General features: G+C 43.4%; 1 protein-coding gene across 1 annotated transcript in view; it reads left to right on the forward strand.

The window, feature by feature from the left end:
• The first annotated feature begins 269 nt into the window (after nucleotides 1-269).
• PDIA5 (protein disulfide isomerase family A member 5) overlaps nucleotides 270-25,808 on the forward strand; it is a 101,301-nt gene continuing 75,762 nt past the window's right edge. Inside the window, exons 1-3 of the mRNA XM_027678993.1 lie at nucleotides 270-314; nucleotides 12,405-12,531; nucleotides 15,514-15,601. Of these exons, the coding sequence (XP_027534794.1) occupies nucleotides 279-314; nucleotides 12,405-12,531; nucleotides 15,514-15,601 (251 nt within the window). The 5' untranslated portion in view covers nucleotides 270-278. The remainder of the gene's footprint in view (nucleotides 315-12,404; nucleotides 12,532-15,513; nucleotides 15,602-25,808) is intronic.

The raw sequence follows: 25,808 nt of genomic DNA on the forward strand, positions 1-25,808 counted from the left end.
TTTGTGGGAAGCCAATTATAACGCAGCTGACCCGCTTTGACCTTAACATGACTGGCAGGACATCTGGGATGTCCTTGCGAGGCAGAGCTGGCTCACTGGATGTACCTAACTAAGGGCACAGACCGATTTGTTTGTCTGGATGCAGCAACCATTCCAATACTGTGATTATAACGGAGGCTGCACAAATTGATCCTGGTTGGACAGGGCATATTTATTTGCTTGCACTTCGGTATCATTGCTGACATGTGAGGATGAACAGAGTTCACCTTTAGGATTTAATGATAATGAGTGGGAACAACTTAAAAGAAGAACAGGTGCTAGTTTCTGAGCCTCTCTACCGGTTCACTCTTTCTCCTCTTTCATTATTTGTTGTGGTGAATAAGGGTGTTCACCTCTTACTCCAGATGTAAGATCAGCTAAAGCTTTTAAAAACCTTGACAAACAAGCATCGAGAAGGAGGCTATTTGCCATAACGCTTTCTGGAGTAAGGCACACGCTGGGAGAGAAGGAGAGAGGCACAAAGAACTAACCCCGGAGGGGAGGCCAGTGGGACGTGAGAGAAGAGCTGCAACTTTTTAACTTCTGTTAAAACGAATTGGGCGGAGATTGCTTTGCGATTGCCGGCAGTAGTTTGGCGGGTCGATGGAGGTGTTTGCTGCCATGCGCGGGCTCCCTGTGCGAGCCGCACAGTGCTCGGGAGGGAGGGCTGAGCATCCCGCGGGCCGGACGGGCGGACGGCCGGACTACAGCCCCCGTCATGCCGCGGCGCGGGCGGGCGGTGGCGGCGGAGCGCGCGTGCGCCGCCAGACGTGGCAGCAGCCGCAGCGGCGGCGGGTCCGGAGCGGTGCGGGCGGCGGTGGGATGGCACAGCCGGGGCAGGGCGCGGGGGCTGCGCGGCGCCGCGGGCGCCTCCCGCCGCTGCTGCTGCTGCTGCTGCTGCTCGGCCTGGCGGTGAGTGGCGCCGGGGGGCGGCGGGGGCGGTGCGGGGTGTCCCCCCGTTCCCCGGGCCGGGGCGGGGGCGCGGCGCGGCCGCCGGAGTTGGGAGAAAAGTTGGGAGCGGGACGGGCCCCCCCCGGGCCGGGCTCGGAGGCTGCGCCCGCCGCCCGCACCCGCCGCCGCCGCGGGCGAGCTCGGCTGGGCTCGGCACAGCCCGGCATGGCCGGGCTCCGGCAGCGCTCCGCCCGGGTGTCTCCGCAGCCCTCAGCCCGTGTGCTGCGCTCCGGCTTCCCCGTCTCCCTTTCCCTCCGTCTCCCAAAAAGCCGCCCGGAGGAAGCGCACCCCGGCGTGCGGCGGTGTCTCCCCGAGCGGCTGCGGGCGGGGGCCCCCCGGCTGCCCCGGCCCCGGGGGCTCCGGCCGGCGGGCGCTTCGCTCCCAAGTTTCGCGTGGAAGGCTTGTGCGGCGGCAGAGGGTTTCCAGAGGGTTTCCCGAGGGTTTCCCCGGCGGCGGCTGTGCCGCAGCGGAGCCGCCTCGCTCGGCTTTGTGCACCTGTGCGCCCCCGGCACCCCCCGCCCCTGCGCCCCTCGCATGTGGCGCTCTCCATCTCGGCGCATTCCGGAGGACCGGGGTATGTTCCATTGACTTTACACTAAGTAGAGCACTGCTTACCTCAGGGAGGCTCCTCGACTTCCAGAAATATTTTAAAGTCTGATTTTTTTTTTTTTTTAATCCACAGAATTTAGCATAAATAGCTCAAAAGATTGGCGAAGCCGTGCTTTAAAGCGCTGCTTTATTCACATTATTGTCATGGACTACAGTTCATCCTTCTGCCTGGACAAATGGAGTTAATAATTAATGAAAATTTACGTTAATTTTTTTTTACGCGCAAGTGATCTGAAATGTATTTGGAAATGCTTGACCGAGGAGTGCTCATCTAATTCATACAAATCAAGTGTGGAATTGCTAATTGCCCTATGCTTATTCTGTACTAATATTAGAATTGCCATTGTGGGACAAAGTATCAGCCCTGTCTGATGTAGCCTTTTGCCCCTGTCAGGGGCATAGCTGGCATAGCTGTTGGCTCCTTCAGGAGGAGGGAAAAGAAATGCTGTGCGTCCCGAACAATTTTTGTTTTGTTTTAAGCTTAATCTAGAAGCACAGACCTCTGCTATATGCGCATTATTGATTTTAGGTGAAACTGAAGTCAGGCTGAACTCTCCCTAAAATGTTGGAGAGGTCTTAGTGTGGCTTTTTTCCCCCATGGCTCATCTTTAATATACACAGTACTTTTCTCAATGATACATGTGGCAGTGCATTCCTCAGATTAAGTATATACTGTGGACCAAGCAGAGTTACAAGTAGACTGAATTTTCCCTTCATTCAAAATAACTAAACACATGGAGTTATTTCTGGTATTTCCTACTATAGCCACTGTGACTGTCAGACCTTATCTTACTGTAACATTCAGTTTATGTTAATGTAAATATTTTTCTGGGATTTCTTTTTGTAGATTAAAAGATTTTTTTTCTCCCAGCTTTCTTCATACAAATCTGTTGTTCCTAACTATTCCAGTTGCCCTCTTTGGGCCTGTCATGTTTCAGAGCTGGTATCTTTGAGATGAGCAGAGCGGGCCTGCCGTTGTCAGTGAAATTATACGAAGCCATTTTAATTTATCCACGTTATTCTCTCTTACCTTTCTTAATTTGCCACAGCATTTTATTTGCTCTGTGATGCTGCATGCTGAGCAGATGTCTTCATTGAGCTGTTGATTCAGCTAATTCTTTCCCCTTTGCTGTATACAAGTAGTTTAAATTATTTCTTCCAATTTGCATTATCTTGCACTTGAAGGTGCGATTTTTCATCTTGAAATATGTAACTCGCTGTACTCCAGGACTGAAAAACTAGCCTACAGCTGTGACATTGCAAAACCTGCTTTTAAATTTTTCTTGAGTCAATGTTTAAAAAGTCATAGAGGCTGTTAAATGAGGACATTCTCAGTGTGTAAAGTTAAAGTGAAGGTAATGCCAGCTGCTTGGTAGGTCAGTGAGAACATTCTTTCCTTCCAGCCGGTCCTGTTTCATGCACTCAAATGTGTTTTGTTTTTTGTTTGTTTGGGTTTTTTTCTGGAAGTGCTGAATACTTGCAGTGTACCTGAGACAGCAGCTAGAGTTGTGCAAGCATAGCACTCCTGAAAAATAGGGCTCATTTTTTGATGCAAAATTGGAGGTAGCTTCCAAGAATTGAAATCCTTATCTCTCTAAGACTTCCTGCATATGGAAAAGGAAACCTACAAGGCTGGATGAAGAAAACATTTCAGTATCTTCTAATGGAAGATGTTTATTTGTTATCTTTAGCATCACTGTGGATATGTGACACACACTTGAGGAAGATGCTGCAGTGATCTCTGCCTGCTGTAAAGTCTTATTTCTTGAATGAGTTGGAGAGTCACGAGGAAGTTGAAGGTTAACTTTACAGATACTTCCTTGTTTGGTATATCAAGTGGTTGACTGTATTTCATGCTCAAAGGACTGAATTTACTGTTCAAGGCATTGTGAAGGAGTTTTATGCCGCGGCGGATTTGCATTTCCTCTGATATATCAGGTACTGTCCTTTCCCTAGCAGAAAGCAGCCACTGCTTCCATCAGGATCATGCATCTAGGGTACGTTTGCTTTGCAAACACCGGTGAATATTATCTCATGCCAGCGTGGCAAAGATCAGTTTGTCTTCCGAGTGTTGGCTTAATGACAGACAAACTGAGTCAAGAGTCTGACTAACCGACAGCCTTTGGGAAGCAGGCTTCTTGACCTGGTGCCAGTCAAACCCAGTGCCTTCAAAGAATGGCTTGGAGGGAACATTTGAGGCTTCCAGCTCCTCAAGTACTTCCTCTCTCCTTGCCAGTAAGGTACAGGAATGTGCTGGTGAGCACTGACACTGACTTGTGAATCCAGGCCTGCAGGGAGGGCTGAGGCAGGATTCACTCTGTGTTGCAGGTGGCTCTGCAATGTGGCAGCAGTGGCTTTGCCTCTGGTGAGTTTGCAGGCAGGGCATGAGCACTGCTTCTCCACTGCAGTGCTCAGGTGTTGTTTCCCGTGGTGGCTTTTGGGCTTGAATTCAGGAGTATCTCTTCCCGTCCAGTTACTGTTTGAACCACAGGAGCCTCTTTGGAAAGTGTTTTGTGGCAGTCAGAGGGAGGGTATTGCAGAGACAAATCCCTTACTTGCTGTCCTCCTGCTCCCTTCCTACTTTGTCTGTTCCTTCTTCAAAATACTAATTTGTAAAACGGTGACATGGGATATGCTCTGTCTCCTCAGATGCCCTTCCCAAATTAAACATTGGCTTTGTTACTCAACTCCATACCTTATGGAGTGATGTTGACTTTGGTGCCAAAGTGCCTGTTTACTTCAGAGGCCCTGGGATATTGCCACAAGAGTGGTATGGTCATCAGAAATGGTCTTTCTGTCCAGCAGTGAGTTCGTGGTGTCACAAGCAATTGGTGATGGAAGAGGTGCTTGTTCTGTTGTTGACCATTTCTTTTGCTTTTTGGTGATGCAGTTCCTCTGTTTCAGTAGAACAGAGGTAGTGAGACCTTTCTTCAAAGTTGTGGTTGGAGGTCTGAATGGAGAAGCTCGGTGATTCTGGTTGCAAATTACATTACACAAACTAGCATCGCCTTAAATTTCTTCATGCAGTCAGGGTCACTTTGGAAGTAAGTTATTGTTTATCTTGATTCTACCACTTTTTCAAGCTTGTGAACGGCAAAAAGTTGTGATGACAGAGCAAGTGTTTAGTTTTGGCATTGTGCTAGCTGGTAGCATTGGTGGAGGGTGCTGTGACTTGTACACTGCAGAACACAGATAACAAAGGTAATCTCATTTGTGACTGCCTTGATGATGCCCTGTCTGTTGTCTGTGAGTTTAGAGTCATGCAGCCTGTTTGCTGGGTGACTGCAAATAGACGCTTTCTCTCCCCCTCCTCACTTTTGCAGGATATGGCACTCCATGACTGTGTGGTTGTGAGCTGCTCTAGGATCAGCTGTGTGCCAGTTTGTTCTGATGCTGCCTCCCTTTTGCCTCTTGCAGATCACTTCCTTTCTGTGTGAATCTCGCTCCAACTATTAAAATTAAGCTTCGTCTCCTAGCACCTGGCAGAAAAATGTGAGGATTAATTAGGTAACATTTGTGCAATGCTTTGAAGATAACAAGTTCCATATAAAATGCTAGGGATTTTCAGGTGTCATTTTTTGCCCTCTCTTCCTTATAAGTCCCATTAATAGTGTTTTTGTCTTCTTTTTATAGTACCTCCTACGTGCTTCTTGAGTAGGTGGTACTTCTTTAAACTTCTTGAAAACCTAATTTTTAGTGGGGGATTATGTAGCATATGCTTTGCTCATGCCCTTACTTTCTGCAGTCAAATGTGCTCATTCAGAAGTGATATCTGAAACATTATTTCATCAACAGCTTGTTTAATATATATATATTGCGCCAGTGCCTGGCTTGAAGAGAGAGCTTCACATTCATAATAAGGAGCAAGTTCCTTGTCAGCATTAGTAATTGACCCTATTACAGTCAGTTGTTACTTAGTAAATAGTTGCACAGGTTTTCCTTCACAGAGCATTTGAAACCCAGTGATAAACCATACAATTAATTTGCTACACAGAGCTCTTAAGAACATCCTTTAGTGTAGACTATTATGCCTGTAGCTTAAAAGCCAGTGTTTAAGAACAATATGAACAGTAGAGTCTAGTCAAATCTTGACGTCTCCATGGTATTTTTCACTATCTTCTATATTTGGAAAGTGAACATAGCAAGCACCACGTTAAGTGGAATGCCTTATTTGTAGCAGTCTTCAGCCTAAGTTAAAGAGTACCAAGACACTCAGTGTCAGGATTTTAATTTGCCTTTCTTTGAAAACAAAAGAAAATATGGCACTTGGCTCTTGCAGATATGACCCCCCACAATAAAATGTCAGTAGTGCTTCAGGTTTTTTGTTCCTGGAATGGCTTGAGGTGAGAATTAACTGATCTGGGTTATGTACAGAATAGGAGTGTTTCTTCCCCAGAGCTTGTGGGAAATGAAAAAACTCAAGAAGTGTCCTGTGGGCATGTCTGCAAATGTAAATCTGTTGGGCAAAACCATGGTTTTCAAATGCTGTCAGTCTTCCAGTGCAGGAGTTGTTGATCTTCCAGTGTGTCTGCTGGAGCGCTCCTCACCTGGCCATCCCATGCTGCTGTAGGCATGGAAGTTACTGCTCCCCACTGAGACCATGTATGGCTTTTTGGATCTGTGACACACAGCGCTCTACAACCTTTGTGCTGGGGGTCCTCAGCGGGTTGCAGTTTGGGAACCCTTGCACAGGTGGCTGGGAGATGATGGTTTTGTGGTTTCAGTGGGATTGCAGAGGCTACTGCAGGGGCCACCTCAGTCGTGACCCCTGAAGTCTGAGATCCAAATGCTACCCTTTCTCTTCCCCCCTCATTCAAATAATAATTTCTTACGAGGCTTCCTTGAGGTACCTTTGGGTAACAGAGATAACCCTCATCTGATTTGATTAAAATGTTTCTACAGTTATTTCAGATATTAATCATGAATGAAAAAAGGGGACTGTCCTACTTATCACTATCCATCTCGGAAAGCATTTGTTACAAATGGCTCAGTGATCAAAGCAGTACAACCCTGAATGTAAATAGCAGCAGAGGGAGGGCTCCTGAGTGAAAAGCAAGCAATTATGGCACAAGGTCAAGAGTGATTTGTATGATGAACAAGGAAGATAAAACATCTGCAGTCAAACTGTGATTGTTGTAAACAAGGGGGCTTTGGATTTGAACATCTTGTATTTTTAAGCGAGAACGAATTGGGGGGAAGGAAGCAACGGGTCAGTTTCTCTTTGCGCTTGCCTGGAGATGACTTAGATCTGGTATTTTCAGTATGTGAACACTGTCTGCACCACCGGACCTGGCTGTGCCACCGGCTGATCTGCAGGTTTACAAACCTCCATCACCACAAACAGACATGTTCTTTCAAATCTGCCCTCTGAAGTTAAGTCTACATTTCACCACAGGGCTCATTTGGGGAACTGAGTAGGAAAGAGGAGGTGAGATTCTGTCTTCTTGTTGGAATTTCCTGCCTGTTCCCCCCCCCCATTTTAATGTGGTAGATGAGACCCTTGTTTAGAATGTGAACTACTCCCCTCCTAAAGAAGTTAAGAATGAATTTAAATTCAGTCATCTCCATTACTGGTTGGAATTTTGAGCCAGGTTTCTTCTTCATATAAAATACCTTGTCAGACACAATCTGTTTCATGTGCACAGGGTTGCTCATTGATCGTATTTACAGTGCGTTGAATGCTGTTGTCCCAAAATGAGAATGACACCAGTGGGCGGCAAAGCTAAGACAGAAATCAAAGTCAATGTCTTGTTTAAAAGTGGGCTTTCAAAATTGTGGTCGAGTGTAAGACTGTGTCCCTGCCAAGCAGCAGTTGTTCTGGAAACAGCGTTGTGTGCAAGTCAGCCCCAGCTATTCTTGATGAATAGTGTGCAAATTGTCTGCCTAATTATACATGTGTTAGTGTGCGCATAAAAATTGTATGTTGACATATGGATTCGGGCACCTAAGCACTGTGTCAGCAGCATAAGCATTTGTATTTTTCATGCATAATTTGTGTCCAGGGAAATATATATTTCATGTGCTTGAGCTGGAAATAGGAGAAATAGGAAATATTTTTTTCTGTCCAGTGTATAATGCTACGCTTCTGATAGTTCTTCCTTATTTAATTTTGATTTTTATTTTCTTTTTGTTAAAAAACGTGTGTTTTCGTTGCCCTTGATGTAAAATAAATAAATAAGCAATTCTCCAGACATGCTGCTTATCCTTAGCAAAAGACCATGCTGTCATGAAGCCTTTGTGGGGAGCAACTCATAAATTGAACTGGGTTCTGTGGGAACAGCAGTTAAGCATTTATCACATTTAATTTGAATAATAAATGTAAAATATGAAAATACATTCTTGTGGCTGTTTGAAAGATATTCCCTTTTTTTCATTCTAAAATGAGATTCAGAGAGGAGTAAAATTTGAGAAATAAACTCTGCTTTCTCAGATCCTCAATGATTTTGAGAAAACACAGCCTGAGGGATGACCACATTTTTCAATAGTGTCAGTCCTGGAAGTATAATTAGCAAATAGTTATTTGCCTATAACTCTTTGCCTCTGGGTTTCTGAAAGCTCAGATGTTTCTTGGGTACCAGTTCTAAAGGATTAGGGTTGTGGGGTGTTTACTGCTCTTTAGCACTTGCATATGTTCAGCAACTCTGCAAGGAATTGTTAGAGAATAGTGAAAAAAAAGAAAATTAAACCATTTTGACTGATCAGACTTCTCCCACCTAGCTTGCAAGATCATATATTTAAATACATACTTTGAAGAGCAGAGGCAGAGCTAGAACATGGGGGGTTTTGTACCTTCTACTTGAATAGCAGTGTCTCAGCAGTTTTGAATTGACTGTCTTGAGAGTTTGGATTCACTTATGTTTTACTTGAGAATCTTTCATGCATCTTAGACACTACAGTCACATGACTGATGTGCGACCAACACCACAAAAAATTCTGTGAAAATAAATTCAGATTGCGATCTTGAGCTGGGGGAAATCTGCAGACTGGAATTGCTACGAGATTTGCATTTCATAGTCTGCCACGTGTAGTTTGCCTTTTTTCTGAATGTCTTTACCAAAGTTTTCTGTATCCAAGGACACCAGGTGACAGTCGTGTTTGTTCCAGCTCACCAAGCCAGCCATGGATGAGGACCTGTTTTGCTAGGCACTGTGCACACACAGCATGAAATAAAATAGACCTTCCTTTAGTTCTGTTGCAATTTCTCATTGGTATAACTGGCAAGGGTGGCACAGATGCTGTACATGATTGTGTTAATATGCCTTATACTTTAGCAGGTACTGAGGTGGGCAGCTTCTTGAAAAAAATATTTCGAGTGTTTCTTAACTTTTCAACAGTGGTTGTGAATAGGTTTTAAAGCTTTAGGATGCTCAAGTGACAAGAGAGTTTAGCTTGTTTCTTATTTATAGACTTCCATATGTGTGAATGTAGCACTTCCTGACGCATATGAAAAGAGGCTTCCTGCCCAGGAGGGACTGTCACCTTTCTTGACCTTTTCTTTTTTTAATATATGCTCATCTCCTGTTGTGCCCTGGATTTAAACAAGAAGCAGTGTGCTTGATTGGGCAGTGCCTGGCTGGTGAGCTCTCCTGCAAAATGTCTGGAGTAAATCTACCTGACTCATATCTTAAAATTAAATTCATATAGCACAGTACATGCCAATTAGCTTCACCTTTACTGCTGCTTTACCTTGTGGGCTGTGCAGGAATATGAGCCTGGTTTTCTGTGGAGAAGAAGAGTATAACTACTTCTATAGGATTCTTTTTTCCCATGCTCTTAGTTTCACGTTGTAGACCCAACCAGTGGCTGTAGCCCTTGTGAGGCTGTAGCTGCTGGTCCAGTCATCACAGCTTTGACAGTGGAGCAGGGCAAAGCAGCCCTGTGGCTGGGACTGGCATCTGATGGAAATGACCGCTTGGCATCACTTGCCTTCAACAGAGCTGGTTCTTCTGGAGGTTTAACAATAAACTGGTCTCTCGTTTATTCCTGGATAGGATCTTGATTAATTTCAGCAGGAGAAAGCTGGAGAGTTCGGAACTACTTAATTCTTATCAGTTTGCAAACACCATGTAGTGCAAATGCGAACTGGGAGGTGATGAATTTTCCCGCTCAGCCAATAACCTCCCAGTACTGCTGCGGCTGCCTTAGATGTGCAGGCAGGGCGTTTTTGTCCAGTTCTACCTTTGGCTTGGACCTTTTGGGTTTTATAATCAGGAAAGGCTGCCACATTAATCTTAATTGAAGGGAGATGATGATTTATTCGGCAGGGCTGACTGGTGTGCTCATATGCACAATGCCTTTCCCAGTGGGTTTTGGTCTAAACCATAGGAACAGAGAGAGCTGCTGTAGTAAAACTGTGGGAAAATGGGTAACATGTATTGATTTGATACCTGGAGAGGAATTGGGCAAAGTAGCAGTGGATATATGCAATGTGACATGTGTCTCCCTTCAAGCGCCTACTGTTCCACCAGCGCAGCAAGTTTTCTGTCAGTGACAACACTGACAAGGCAGTAGTTACAGCTGTCATTGTTTCCAGAATCCAATTTTTCCAGAAGTTTATAGCTCTACCATTATAAGGAAAGAGAGGAAAAAAAAAAAAGAAGAAAAGTCACTGAAATTGGTGAAACAGCCTTTCCATCTGGAAAATGCCTGTACTCAGAACCGTAGAATGGTTTGGATTGGAAAGGGCCTTAAAGACCATGTAGTTCCAATGCCCCTCTTCTGACCTATCATTAAAAACTGGACAGATACTTTAAATAAAGTTCCTAATACCATTTGTTGTCATGTTGAAAGTGGCTTTTGTGGCTTTTTTTAGTCCAATTATTTCTTTTTAGCAGAGTTCATAGACTAGAGTATCCTTAATTGAGTCCAGTTCCTTAAACTACAGGCAACCTGTAATTCCACCTTTCCCTGTGTTCAGCCTTAGTTCAGTTAAGTCAAGGCATAAATAAAAATATAAGACACTTGAATAGTAACAAAAAATTGAGGCAAAGGGAGAAGTTTTTAAATAAAGATTAAATTTATTATTATATAAATTATTTAGGATGAAATAGATCTGCCCATAAGTCAAAGTTAGATTAATTCCTCGTGTGGCTGAAATAGGAAGGCTGAGCTCTGGACATCTGGAGTTAGAAGAATGTGAGTCTTTTGGTCAAAGTAAAGCATCAGGGATGTTTATGCTGAAAGTAGGGGCTGACTTGCAATTGTGTACTTTTCCTTCTCACAGTTAGACCGTTTGGTCAGCAAGGTTCAGTGGTGGGAATCCTGCCTGTGGAGTGGGGTAACTTGTTCACTCCTAGATTTTATGTTACAGCTGTATTTTCTAGTAAATTTAAATAACCACATGTGTCTGGTTGTTTTGAGGATGACCTCCATTTAAGCTCAGCATCTTTATATTGTCATGTGTGTACCAGGACTCCCCCCACCCTGCTCTCTTTTCCACATGTAAAAACTTGTGGCACTTATAAAGTCTGTTTCGTAGATGCAGGTTTTGTTTCTGTGCCTCAGTGATTGTGGTGTTTGCAAATAGCTGTATTTGTAATGAAGTCTGTGCCTGGGGCTGCAGTGTCCTGACTTTGATTGGCTTAGTCCCTCCTTTGAATGCTGCATATTGTAATATATGGGAAGCAAGGAAAACAGCCTCTTACTTCTTCACATCCACCCTGGACACATTTTCCAGCCCATCTGGAGTGAGGCACGACCAAAATCAGGTCTGTAATTAAGAAAATGTTAAACCTCTTGTGTGTGTTAGGCAAATGAGCTAAAGCTTTTAGCCAAGCAATTAAGTGTTAAGGTTTTACTGTAAGGTGAATGGAAACTAGATAATTTCTCCAGCTAAGCTTCCCATAATCATTCCATTAGCATGACTTCAGTGCAGTGTGGAACAGAGGCAGCATAGCCTTATGGATAAGATTATTATTGTTATTATTGAATGTTATTGCAGTACAAATGAGCAGAAGAAGCCCCAGCTGAGGTTATGGTCATAATTTGATAGGAGTTTTGCTTTATGACAGACAAACTTTGCTCTGGAAGAGTCATGATTTAAATAGACCAAAAGATGCAGTAAAAAATAATTTCTTTGCATAGATACAGAACTGAGATGCAGAGAGATTAAATACCGTGTCTTCCATGTGCCCAGTGGAAGCCAAAGTTGATCTTGTGGCAAAGACACTGCTCTGTGTGTGCGATACAGGATGGACACTGGGAAACATAAGCACCGTTCGAGTTTGGGAGGGTGTGTGGGAGAGGGTTGTGCTTAGTGCTGTAATGTGGATGCTGGATTACTTGCATATTCTGTTCTCATTTCCTCTGTCTGCTCTGTGTTAGTGTGGGTTATTTTAGCTTCATGGCTCTCACTGTCTTTAGTGGGGTATCAAAGTACTCCATTGAGTTTGCAGCGTATTTTGAGATCTAGGGACAAGAGTGCTCTTGAAGTGGCAATTTGCTACTTCTCTTGTTAGAGTATATTAAATTTATATAACAATTTTTATCTGATTATCTGACTAGGGAACAAACTTCTAAAGGGGATGGCATCTTAACTAAAACTGTATTTCTTGATGTTGTGTTTATCTCTCCACTTAAGGATGTGTGTTAGGAATGGTATTGGTCCAGTTTCAATAAATCATGTGCATGGCTCTTTTTTTTTTTTTTGGCTTTTGCTGATCAAATCAATATGATAGTTTATTTAAGGCAGCGGGCCTCAAGATTATAGAAAAATGTTGAGGCAATTTGCAAAAGCAGTTTGTCTTTGTATTTTGTTTCTTCACATGGGAGCCATTACTGATGTTTCTGGCTTTGTGTTTCTGTAGGCATTCTTGCCAGCATTCGTGTACTCCTTGAAGGTGTCTCCACTCATTGAAAAAATAAGTGATCACAAGGATTTTAAGAAGCTTCTCAGGACACGGAATAACATACTAGTGCTGTATTCCAAATCTGGTAAGTCCTCCTTTTTTTCCTTTTTTTTCTTTTTTTTTTTTTTGATGTCACAGCTTGTTGTGACACCAGCAAGGTGTGCACCAGGGGGCTTCTATGTGACTACAAGGGCTTCTTCAGGAATAGTGTCCTTTGTTTTAACTCAGAGGCTCCTGGTGTTTCAAGATTGGAGTCATCTTGATTCGGCCCTCTAATTGCTCTGTCACATTGGGAAAAATGTCCTTTATTCTGGCTTTGTCTCCAGAAATGGCTCCCTGTAATAAGAGCTTTCTAGTGTGTTTATCACAGTAGTTTGCAAGTTTTGATTTCCTGGTGACACTGAAAGGCTTAATGAATAGTTACAGTACTGAAATCAATCCATCTTTGCTTCTGACAGCTTTGAGTGTCCCATGGTTGTCTTTCAGCTTTAATTAACAAAATATAAAAATAAAAAATGAACTGTTGTGTAAGAGGGAGAAATGACTCATCTCATGTTATGCCACCTGTCCCCTTGAATCTTTTGGTTGTCTTGTCTTTCCTTCAGGCTCTCCTTTCTGGCTGTTTACTTACTTGTTTGCTCTTTGTTTTGCTCTGCTCTGCTCTGGCTGTAGTGTTGCCTTGTTTGTTTTGGTGTGTTGTTTTGTGTGACACCATGTAAAATAAATAAACTATCTTTAAACTTCATACACAAGTGCAGAATGGTATTGTGAATGTGGAAGTCATTGGAGAGCAAGAAGTAAAATGTGTCACTAAGATTATTTTCTTTAGTGCTATATTGTTTTTGTTGTTGCTTCCTTTTCCTTCCTGTAGGCAAGCTGTAGAAGATAATGCTTTGTTTGGGTATTGTGTCCTCCTTTTCTGACCTATTGCAAAGGTCTTATCTAAATTAAACACAATGATGGTAGAGTTACTCTGGGTTTATAGTGTATCAAATGGGAGCAGTATATGGTGACTAATATCCTCTTGTCCCCATTGCCCCAATATCAGAGAATTTTGCAGACAAAGAGTTGCAGGAACTGCAATAATTCACTTTGTTTCCTAAAGATTATTCTGAAACAGTTAAAATTATATGTGTGACTTATTATTTTGTTAAAAAACTTGTGTTTTGCTATAGTGGGGAACTTTGAGCGCTTGAACTTGGCCAAATGGTTTTGTAGTAACAGGTTCAAAGTAAAAACCATAAAAGAGTTTCTAATACCTTTTGATTTTGAAAGGAACACTTTAGATAAAAAGACATCTGTATTATTCAGCTTCTTAAAGGGAAAATTTTATTTTTACGCTTAATATTTTAAGTGGTGGTTGCTTTCATTTTTAGCAGCACAACCAGAACACTTCAGCTGTGACACTCATCTAATAAATGTTGCCCTATGGGCATTGTTCAAAAGCCGTGTTATGGAGATTTCTTTTTTTTCTGTTTTTGTTATTTAATTGGTTGGTTTTAGCAATCTAAAGCATTGCATGCAGAGCTGACTGTGGGATTAATGTTTCTTCCTAGAACAGTGATCCTTGTACAATTAGAATTCTGTCACCCAGAAAGAGAGGAGAGGAAAAAAAGAGAGAGGAATTTGGAGGTGCAATTCTAATCCCAGATATGCATCCCCCAACTGTGATGAGATGTTGGCCAGCATCTGATCATGCTGCTGGGACAAAGTCTTTGCTTCCCAGCTGAGCAGAACTAGGTGACACTTTTTATCTCATTCAGAGAACTCATTGGTTTCAGGAGTTGTCCTCATTTGTAGATGTTTAGTTCACCTTACCAGCCAGGTGTCCTGCCAGGGCTGCTCAGCTACTGAGTTTTCTGGGACAAATGGGTCCCTGAATGCTTTTATTTTTAGAAGTGCGTTTGTCAAACTGTTCCACATGTGGAGAAGTCCCCCACGTGTCCACGTCCCTGTTGGGGGGAGGTAGCAGTGGCATGTTATCGGTAGTGGGGGTAGGAGAGTTTCTTGAGAGCTCATGTGTGTGGGTTGGTGTCTCTGATGGCACCACGCCCAAGCAAAGGCTGTCAAATACAAAGAAGCTGTTTCTGGCTCAGGGGATTGCTGAGGTAAAAATTATGTAGGTTTAGAGGTTATTTGAGGGGGTATCCCTCAAATATCCCAATATCTCTGCTTGTCTACTCTGATATCTACAGGCCATCACTTTCTCAAATGCTGGAGGCAAGATATTGGTCTAGAGAATCATTCGGTCTGACCCAATGTAGACATTCTTACATTTAGTTTGTTGAAATAGTTGTGGAGATCTGGAAGAGGCTCTGGGTTTCTATTTTTTGTTTTTCAAGGAAGGAAACAGTTCCTGTTATATTTTTGGGGGGACTGATACTTCTTTCTACCACTATATTTTTCTCTCTTCTGTTTATTTTTAATACCATTTATTACACTTCTTTGGAATGGAAGTGTTTTGCAAAATCTACAAATGCGGCATGGCATTATAAAAATCTCTGTTGGGTATCTATAATACAGCCAGTTCTTGGAAGTACCTTTTCAGGGTGCTCCTCAGGACTGTTGGTTTGGGTGTCTCCAAGGGTTATTTGAGAATAAAGTGTGTTATTTTCTGTGTATGACAGGGGTAGAATTAGGGAGAGTTAGGCTGAATTCCTTGCCCTCACAGCTGATGAAAGTCCTAAATGAAATTGCTCAAATTGACAGGCAGTGGCACAAACTGGTTCATGCCCAGCCACAGGGAAAAGGCAATGTTGGAATAGAAACTGGTTTGCAGGAGAAGACACAGTATAGCTCCATAAATGCAGCTCAGGGAGCATGCCTAGAGGTATGAATTTCTCTGTTGTTTCAAGGGGAGAGAGGAAAGGAGCCACACAGCTTCAGCTGCAGCCAGCTTTCCTTCTAGTTTACAGAAGATTTTACTGATCCCTGTCGTACTGGTTTCTTCAAATTAGACAAAATGTTCTTCGATGCTTCAGAACAAAGAAGCACACCATTGTGTTCTACTATGTGGAGTAGTAATGCTGTTGTTCATTTATTTTTATTATTTTATTTTGTCTTCCAGCTGCTGCTGCGGAAAGCTCACTCAGGTTATTGTCCAGCGTGGCCCAGGAGGTGAAGGGACGAGGTACTATAGGCTGGATAGACTGTGGGTATGTGTCACATTAGTTTTCTTATTTTTTTCCCCTCTATCCTTTTGGCTTTTATTGCTGACTTAACATTTTTGATGTCTCTGAAACTTCTTGCCTTTAACTGAACCCACATCATTCTGTGCAGTTTCTTCTGTAGGGAGCCTATATCTTACTACCCTCTCTTCCTTTGGACCGGTGGTGGGGAATAATTCTTTTCCTTATGGCTGTTGTCACTTCTCAGACGGGATGTTTTTCACCCTGAAGCTGGAGACCCCAGCTAGCACCGCCTTTCATAGGGGACACTGTGGAAACTCTGACTGCCCTGGCTTTTCCACAAGCCGAGGCAGGAGGAATCCCACGTGTTTTCCCTCAGCTGGAGGGCAATGCAGTTCTGCTCCGACAGCAAATGTTGCATGAGCAGTAAGGCTGTTTGCTTGGTTTTGAAGCGTCCACTCCTTTGTGTTTCTCAACAAGATGTGCTTTCTTTTAAAAACTTTCCTCTGTGCTTGCATAAGTTCCTGGAAGTTTTTAATGTGAAGGCAGGGAAACTTGTTTTTGTAAGTGGTTGTGTCTGTGGGGAGGAATGAACAGGTGTGTGCTTTCTGGCTTGCAGATGTGAAAGCCTCCACTGTGGTTCAGCTCAATAACACATTGCTTTTGGTTTTAGCTTGTGTATCATAGTGCCTCTGCCTCTGCAGCTTTGAGAGCTTTGCTTGCAGGTGGCAAGTTCCCCTTCCTGCACTGCAGAGGAACAGCTTGCTGCCTACCTGTGTGTTTGGGTGGATTGCCATGATATGAACAGATTGTACACCGTACACAAATGTAAAGTCAGCTGTGTACATCATGTGGCTCCCTTAAAATTGTACTTTGAAACTAACCCTCATCCATCAAGCAGTGACCCAGAATAAGTCATTGGTAAATCAAAGTTAACGTGTTTTTGTGCTTGGCTAACCTGTCTTGCTCTCCCCCTGCCACCAGGCAGGTATCTCTCCCGTGGAGTCCTCCGCTTTGGCCTTCTGTTTGCGTTCTGCTGGGCTCGTCCAAGTGCACACACACTTTCATCTCTGCCCAACTGATGGGCAAAGTGTTCCAAGTTATCCTCTGGCACAAAGCAGGACTGTTCCTTGGAGGTCAGTGAAGCCTGTACCACTACCCACCTGCTGAAAAGCCAGCAGGTAAATTGTATTGACCCTGATGAGGTGAAGGTTGTGTGGAGATCTGGCATACCTCTGAAATCCGTGAAAGCCAATCTCCTTTTCTGACAAAAGCAGTGATTAATAATTTTTGGTTGCCAATAATGAGGGCTAACAAATAGGATACTGAGCCAGACTTCAGTTTCTAATCAGCCCCATTTCTGACTATGGAGTGGTCACCACCTTTTTGTGTCTTTGGTTTTAGGCTACTGAGTGTTGGCAGACTTACTGTTCACCGTGTGTGTGTACCTGACATGTGTATACAAGTGCTGGAATGATGAGGCTGTTCATCTGGCCCTTCAAAATGCTGCTCTAATATAACTAAGCAGTAACCATCTCCAGAATTTATTTTAGTTCTGGGTTGGAGAAGGAAAGGTTCTGTGTTTAGGACTTCAGCTTGAAATCCATGGAAGTTTTGGCACTTAGTTCCATGGGCCAGTCTCCACTCCTGAGTTTGTTAGTGATGATGATGGAGAGAGAAATGTATTGTTTGGTTTTGCTGTAAAATGAATTTCAATTCATCAAACCTTAATATGCTCTAAATTTCCAAATGTTGACACCTAGACCAAACTTTTGTTATGGAAGTTACTTGCAAGAAATATATTTTCAAGTCTCCTCAGGTAGTGCTTTAATACATTTCATAGGAAGCTTGGTATCTGCAATGTCTTTCCTCTGACCACAGTGGGGAAATATTTAAGTTAAGCTTCCTGTATCTAATGAAAGGTGAGTTAATCCCACTCCTGCCAGAGTGGCTCAAGCTATTCTCCCTCTGCAAGTGTGCTGGGAAGTTTATTTGCAAGCCTTCGTGCCGAAACAAGCAGCGTGGGGAGGGTCATACCCTAAGAGGTTAGGAGACTAGAGAATAGATTAGTAGGTTCCCAAAATTGGCTTTGATGCTGGTAAAATCAGATTGCCACTTGCTGAGTGGCAGGCAATGGCCAGTATGCTGGAACATGGCAGTAGGTGTAGTTCTCTGTTGGAGAGTGAAGCAGGGCTTTCTCTCAGATCACTTGTTTGGGAAGAACCTGGAAAAATAGCTGGGCGTTTTTCAGAGATGTCCTTCTATTCTTTTTATCATTCCTGCAAAGGGATGTCATAACAGAGTTTGTGAGCTTCCCTCATGGTGCAAGGTGAGCTGGAAGACTGGCTTATTGTGGTAAAGGAGGTCTTAGTGGATGCAAAAAAAACCCTCAAACCAATAATTTGAGCCTGAACCAAGTTTTATGGTCAATTTGCTTGCTGAGCTTTTGAAGCATTCTGAAATGAATCTCAAAGCGTTGAGGTAACTTTTAAACAATTTTTTTTCTTGAAAGGTCTTTTCCTTTGCTTATTGCTTTTTTTTAAAAATTGTATATAGATGGCTGCAAACTGCTGCCCACCTTGTTGCAGTGGTAATACCAGAGAGTGCTGTCTGTCACAGGTCACAAAGGGCCAGTTGTGTGGCCTGAACAGCTGAGTCCTGCCAGAGTGGCTCAAGCTATTTTCCCGCTGCAAGTGTGCTGGGAAGCTTATTTGCAAGCCTTCATGCCGAAACAAACAGCACACAGATGCAGGGATATTTACAGCACAGGCTCAATTTGTTTTACAAATACTGACAAGAAATGTCTTGTTTGGCAGCAATATTTAGCAGGAAATTTTGGCTTTGCTCTCCGCATCCCGCTGTACTGGGCTTCTTTGCCTTCAGATCCAAGCATTGGCAAGGCTGGCATACATGCAGAGCTGTGGTTTGTGTCTCTGCTTCCCTGTGGCGATGACGGCAGTCCGTGCCTTTTCTTTCTTCATCGATGGTGCTTTTTTTGTTTCTTGTCATTCTCCTTCCCATCAGGAGAAAGCAAGAGCACACTTCTCCACTGACAGAGATCATTATGGATTGCTAAGTCTCTGCAGTGTGTTCTGTATTTCATACAGCAGAGGGGAGTGTGCAGGTTTGTGGCCGGACGGGGCTGCCTGAATGGCTGGTTTGCATGGAAACTGTGCTTCTTGGCTTTGGCTTCTCTCGAGTCTGTGGTATGAGACAGAGGTTAGATCTGAGCTTTCAGTTCCAGATTGAGTGGTCTCAAGGAGACCAGGCAAGTTAGTTTTTCAGCATAATGTAGCAGAATACTTGGGTTTCTTGCTGAGACAGTTAGTGTGGCCTAGAGCAGGTTGCCGCTTATCTTGTCACTTTGAGGCAGGGTAGCTGAGTTCCCCACATTGCCTGGGCTTGGGAGATGTGGGGCTGGGAATGCCAGGTGCCTGTCTTTCGTGCTCAGTTGGGCTCGCTGGTGCTAATGGCACGCTGGAGCGGGGCCATGTGAGCACGTGCCCAGGGACACCTCTGCATGTGGCACTGCAGATAAGGTCCTTGTTCAGGAGATTTCAGTCCTTTCGACACCTCCTTCTAGACATGAAGGGGCAGTACAAGAATTGCTTGCAGCCTTGAAGTGGTCACTGCTCTCTGCTGTGTTCTGAGATAGCATATGTGGCTCTGTACACAGTTAGACATGAAGCTATTTCAGTTGTGAATAAAAGATCCACCAATAAAGTACAAAAATACATTTTGTTTTAGCCTTTCCGTGTTTTAATTAGGAACTCCTTGCCGAGGCTTTTGAAGTTCAATGAATGGCGGTGTGAGAGACAAAGGAATTTTGAATTAATCATGCCTGGTAAATTGCCTGGTGTCGGGGATAGAGCACAGCGTTGCAGGTTGCTAAATCTTCAGTGTTCCACAGATGGATCAGTCATCTTAGAAGCAGGAGTTTTGGGACTTGTGTCTGGGGAGACACCACATTAATAGGTGCTGAGAGTTACAGCCTCTGTTCCTGGCGCTGCGAATGAGTCACTTCTGGTTACTTTGTGCTGTTACAAAAGGTGTTTCTGTTTTGCAGGCAACTGGGTAAATATTGCCTGATTCATTAGTGGATGTTTAGAAAGAGTTTGGAGAACTTTGAAAGGAAAAATTCTTCAGCAGCATGAAAGAGTGCTCTGTAGGGCATTCAGATACTATTGGAATGGGCATGTAAGAAAGCAGAGGGTTGGGCTATTTATTGAATTATTTTTTTAGTTGTAGGCTGATAGAAATTTGGAAAAATTAAGGGCATCGTTGAGGGCATCATAAGAAGTTGAAAGCTTAAGATGTCTGCAAAAAAAAAAATGTCGTGTCCTTTTGTGAGAGTGGCAGCTGCTAACTCTAACAGCAGGTTGGAGTTTGTGCTGCATCCCCCCACGTCTCCCAAAACCTCCGTCTTTTGAGGCGTGGTACAGCTGAGGGTAAAGCATTGATGTGGTCAAGTAAAAGACGAGTTTTGAGAAAAATAAAAACTCCTGGCAAGTCCTTATGGTGGCAAGTAAAAGGTACAAAGTGATGTGCCTGGGAACACAAAAAGATGGAATTGCCTCTTGAGTGAAAGCCAAAGGTTTTGTTGCTTGTCTTTCAGCGGACAAAGCTCAAGTCCCAATTTGTGATGTCCTGAGGTCTGGTTTTGAAGAATAATCCTTATAAAGTTACTCTCTAGCCTTCTTGAGTGGCTTTTGTGATAGGCAACGGTGTGGCCAAGGACTGATGTTACTTGGAAGAGTGTAACTAGTTTGGATGAAGTGGAAAGAAAGTAAAATGGCTTTTTTAAGAGAGGAAAATGTGCTTGGCAGGTTATAAAGCGCACTGTGGTCAGATGCAGCTTTGAAGAGGTTGAAAGTAGCTCTTTCCATCCTGAGTGTGATTTAGTGAACACTCGTGGGTTTTCTTGTTAATGAATTGTTTCGAGTTTTTTATTAACTCTAACTCCTGCCCAATTGTGGATTGGTATTTTCCAAAAAACACCCATTTCTTTGGCTCTGGGTAATTATTCTCTGCTCAAACTTGCATGGTTCCCTTTGCTGTAGGTCCCAAACATAAACAAAGCTGTGTGATTTCCATCTGCTGTCATAACGCGTGTGCTTGGCTTTAGCACATCAGACTGCTAGGAAGAGGAAATGCCATCTGGTTAAAATGTCTGACTAATTTTCGTTTGGTTTTAATCCCACTTTTTCTGCTTTAGTGTGTCATTCTTTTAGTCCCTTTTGTGTGTCATGTGCATCATTCTTGTAGTCCCCATCCCCAATAATTACTTGTAGCAGTATGTTGTACTGTACAACTTATGTTGTAGCAGTCCCATGACACTTAACATAAAGGTAGGACCATAATTTGGCTGGTAAAGAAGTCTTTTCAAGGCTACACAGCTAAAGGTGCTGGTTCACGAGAGAGCCAAATCTCATGGGTAGTTGTCTTTTCTGGGGTTTCCCCCAATATCTGTGTTTATCTGCCTTTTAGATGAAATCTTGACAAATTTCTAATTTCCTAATGCATTGATACAGAAAGGCTTTACCCATACACACAATCATAGAAGAATGTGTTTAATGCTTTGACATAGCAGGGAGAAATTTCAGAAATAAGGCTGCTGGTACATATGGCGTAAAGTGTCATTTTGCTCTCTAGTTTTTACCTTCACTCCTATGAAGCCACTCAGAAGTAGGATTTATTTAAGAGAATAAGTCTACTCATCTGCCTTACTTGTAGCTGAACTTTAAAGCTGATGAAAAGCTTTGAAATTGCGAATAAAAATGACCAGATCTAATTGAGAGGGGAAAAAAAAGGAGGAGTGCTGCTCTTGCCCTGATGCAGTGCTTTCCATCCAAGTAGATTTGCAGTGTCTGGGATTTCTGCCTTTTTCTACAGTAGCTTTGAAGGCAAAGGGCAGTGTCAGCTCCAGAGTGGATGGCACTTAGTTTTAGGTGCCAGCCTGAGGGAGGTAGCAGGGACTCCATTTGCAGCTGGTCCAGGGGAGGAATGCAAGTGTCCCTCAGGAATATTTTGCAAGTGAGTTATATTGACAGTGTGGTCCTTGTGTGGATGCAATTTATATGGGCAAATTGTGCATTTACAGCATAGATTTTCGATGCCTTCCTCTTGTCTCTGTCATAACCCATCTGCGTGGTTAATGCTCATTCACATTAAAACCCTTTTATTTTCCTGTAAGAGTGACCATGCAGGAAGTGTTATGCCAGTCTGAAAAAGGTTCCTTTTTTAAGTAGGCTCTCAGTTCCTAACATAAACCCATTCAGTTTGGTGCATTGCATTAGTTGAGAAATGCAGATAATTTAACTAAAATCCACAGTAGTGGTTGGATGTATGAGTGTGGGCTCATGTCTGAGTTTCATTGTAACCATGAGTATTCCATGTGTTTTACCTAGAATCGCTCATTAACTGAATCTTCAATGTTGCTGCTTTTCAGACCAAAAGAAGAGTAAGAAAGCTAAGATTTAATGTAAAGAAGGTTTCCTTCATTTTCCTGCATCCAGTACTTTATTTAAAGCATCCTTCAGCATCCATCCTCTCCAGGCTTATAGTGCAGCTAGAAGTCATAAAACGGGCACCAAAGAAACAGTACAATGTGCTGCAGTGTCTGTGTATCTGTAGGTGACATGTTCAAAACCTGCTTTTGTGGAGTTCTTAGATTAATGTAAACTCAAAGACAGTGACAGTCACCTTGTGTCCCAGGTTAGGGCAGTGTTTCCCTGTGCCAGGTTGTGTGAGTTAGTGGAGGCCTGATGAGGAAAGCTGCTGCTTTGCAAACAGTTTGAGTGTTCAGTTGTTTTAGAAGTATCTGCAAAGCCTTTGGTGGCTCCTGTGAATGTGTTCACCTTATTTCCGTGCAGGTGTGTGGGCTGCCAAGTGCCTTTTGCTAATTTGTATTTCCATGGAAAGTACCATTCATTAATAATTTCTTGACTTTCTGCAGGGTTGGAGCTTATAATTTTTCCTCTTAATTGTTTTTGCTTGACGTTATGACGATACCTGTTACCTTTTTGTCTTGGTTTTCTTTCAGCTTTTTGGCTTGCTCTTGCTTGGCAGTGAGAATTCATCTCATGGGTTTTAATTTTCAGAAAATACTTCTTTTTAATCTCATTCCTATAGATTTGTGGCTTCTCTAATTGACTAATGGGCACAGGGAGTCATTTGTATTGGGTGACAAGTGGTGCTGGGTCTCCACAGCACATGGATTATTCTGTTTGCATTCCTGGCACGTTCCAGGGGAGCATTTGGAGCAGAAGTCTGCAATCACCTTGCAGGTCACAGGGGGAATTTTTGCTGTATTCTAGGGGGTAAAATCAGCCCTAAATTGAGATGAGAGTCTGTCCTGTTTGTCTGCTAATCCTTATCTTTAATTCTTTCCAGCAGTATGTTTTCCGGTTTTGGTTTTCATGCTTCCCTATCCCTTAAAAGATTCAAGCTTTTCATCTCCCGCACTGTTTGAGTGGCTCCTTTGTTCTGTGCTATGGAAACCTGTTGCTATTGTTACTTCTTTTATAAGATAATTTCCATCAGGAACCTAGAACGGGAGCAAAATGTTGCTTTGTATTCCAAGACAAATCTTGTATTTAAGCTTCCTATGCTGATTACTTCTGCATCCGTTTCTCCTGGGTCCTGTTCCTATTTTGATGCCTGCAGGTTCTTAAACGTCACTCAGGAGCGGAGTATCAAAGTGCCTGTCTGCACCAGTAGCTGAGTATGGGTTTTCTGTTCGAGTAGATGGAAGCCATTACCATCCAGCTCTTTGGAGAAGTGCTTTTGCAAGCCAGGCTGATGGTTTGAGAAGTGATTTTTTTTTTCCATGTCTAATTTCAGATCTGTCTCAAGGGAGTGAGTACAGAAAGGTCTGGGATCATTACAGAGTATGAGGAGTCTTACAAATCTTACATACTGTCAGCAGCAGTAGCTGTGGCAGCTGTTGTCCTGGGATGGGAGGGAGGAGTGAGGATGATGGGGAGACAGGCAATGCCTGCAGTCTGAGAGGAGGAGAGTTGTGCAAGAGTTGATATTTTTTTGTTTGGTCAGCAAAGTACACAAACTGCTGTATTGTAAATGGATCACACAGTCTTTGTTGGAGGGTGGGATCGATGACTACAAGGAGTGTAGTCAAAATCCCATATTGTCCCCAACAATGGCTAATGAATTGCTTTTTTGATTCTGAAACCTTGCAGGAGCACATCTGACTACAACTGACTGATTTCCTCTTTCAGATTAGGTTTGCAAGTGCAAATGTGTTTTTTATTTTTAGGTGGCTTGAGGACATTTTTGCTGCTGACACCCCTTTTGCTGCTTTTTTTGGGTCACAAGCTCAATTAGTTGTTTGGCAGGATCTCAACTCCATGCTTTTTCAGGATGTTCATCAGTCTGTTGTCTAGAAAGGGTATTCTATGGAAGGTAGCCAGAGGGTATTGCAGAGACTGTGCATTGGGCTGGGAAACCCTCTTTGATGATTCACTTCTCATGGCTGGGCTGAAATTGCAGTTGAAATTCCCTGAAGTTATAACTGGAGTAGTTCTCTGTAAGATGGTTTTCACTGTGACATAAAAGAATGAAAGCACTTAAATGATAGAGAGAAGAATGAGAGATTGTGCTGGTAACAAGATGACAGCTTTGACTAGTACCTTCCAAAGCTTTTCCAGTGTTGGGAGGCTTGCTGGGTAAGCAATCCTGTTTCTGCTCTGCCATATTACCATGCTTTTGAAGCCTGTTCGTCTTTCTTACCTGCTCAGTTTTGTCTCTTCCAGCTATTGGGACAGTGACAGCGTTTGTCTGTTCAGCCACTGATACAACAGAGCTTCTGTTACATTAGAGTCTACAGGCACAACCGTGATACAAGGGACTTCTAAAGCATAATTTACATGGTTTCTGAGCCCTGTTTCAGATGGGCAGATGTACAGATAAAAGAGAAAATCTGTTTCGAGATTGTGAGGTCTGTGGTTCGCATGTGGTTACATGATATGCTGATAGAGGAATGAGATAGTTCTTGTGCAGGCAGATTTACTGACCTCGTTGCTTAAATTGGTTCTGTCAGCGTTTTTATTATTACTTCTCTTGCGCCTGGAAACACCGTAGGTGTGGATGAAAGAGAAAGCTGGGTGCAGTCTGCATTGCAAAGTATTGGAGATGCCAGCACAGTGGCAGCGAAGTGACATGGCCACACAGCACGTGCACACCCTGCTGTTACATTGGCAACTGGAGACCTGGACGTTTTTCCAAAGAGGGGATTTGACAGTCATTCCAGATCCTTCCTCCCCAGGGGCTGATGTGGTCATGGGGCTGTTTTTCCTTCTTCATGAGAAGCCAATGGGCAGCATTACATGGTAAGGGAAGTAGTTAGGAAGCTGCAAAAGGTTTTATCTGTGCTCACGAAAGAGAATGTTGCTGAGGTTGTTTGGTCTTACCATGCTCCTTCAGGACCTGTCAGGGCAATATCTGAATTTGCCCCAAGGAGGGGTTTTTGCACTGCCACCTCCATGCACCGTTTCTTACTTGGGATCCATCCAGCTTGGACTTGTTTTATTTTTAGAAACCACTGTGGACTTAAACTCCTGGGTCTTATTTTGTGTTCCTCCTGTCTAGTTTTATCCTCTGTTCTTTCTCTCTCCAAATTACCTTGACACATTGCTGCAAAAGCCTTTTTCTGTGTTGCTCCTGCCACTGGGGACTGCCATCAGTATCTGATCTGCTTCTCCATCCTTATGACCATGAGCTTCCAGGCTTGTGGGCAGCTCTGCACAGGCAGAGCATCTTGTGCCACTCCTAAGGAATACCTGTGACACGTCCCCTTCAGGTGCTGGTGAGCCAAAGGAGGCCAGATCTCCTTCACAAGTCCCTCACCCTCCTCCTGCCCTGTTAACAGGTGGCTGCCTGTGCTAAGGGATTATTCATGCATGCTAATGCTGACAAGGGACCCCAGAGGTTTACAGAGAGTGCTCCAGTTGGGCTTCCTGCCAGCTCCATCGTAACCCCAAATGACAGAAACGTGTCCCGGTAGAGGAGATGGGCATGTGAATGGAAGGGGCTGAAGTATTCCTGCGATGCACGCTATCTTTGTTGTTATTTAGACTTCTTGCTTAGTTAGGTCGACTTGGATCTTTCATTTTATTGTTCTTTTTACCAAGCTGCCATATGTCTTTGCTTCTGCAGCAAAGGCACGTTTTGGAGCCCTGCTTTGGTTTTGTGGGAAGGGAAGTGTGGAGAACATGCC

This window comes from Neopelma chrysocephalum, unplaced genomic scaffold (genome assembly GCF_003984885.1).
Source record: "Neopelma chrysocephalum unplaced genomic scaffold, ASM398488v2 Primary Assembly neopelma1_44, whole genome shotgun sequence".
Classification (NCBI taxonomy): domain Eukaryota; kingdom Metazoa; phylum Chordata; class Aves; order Passeriformes; family Pipridae; genus Neopelma; species Neopelma chrysocephalum.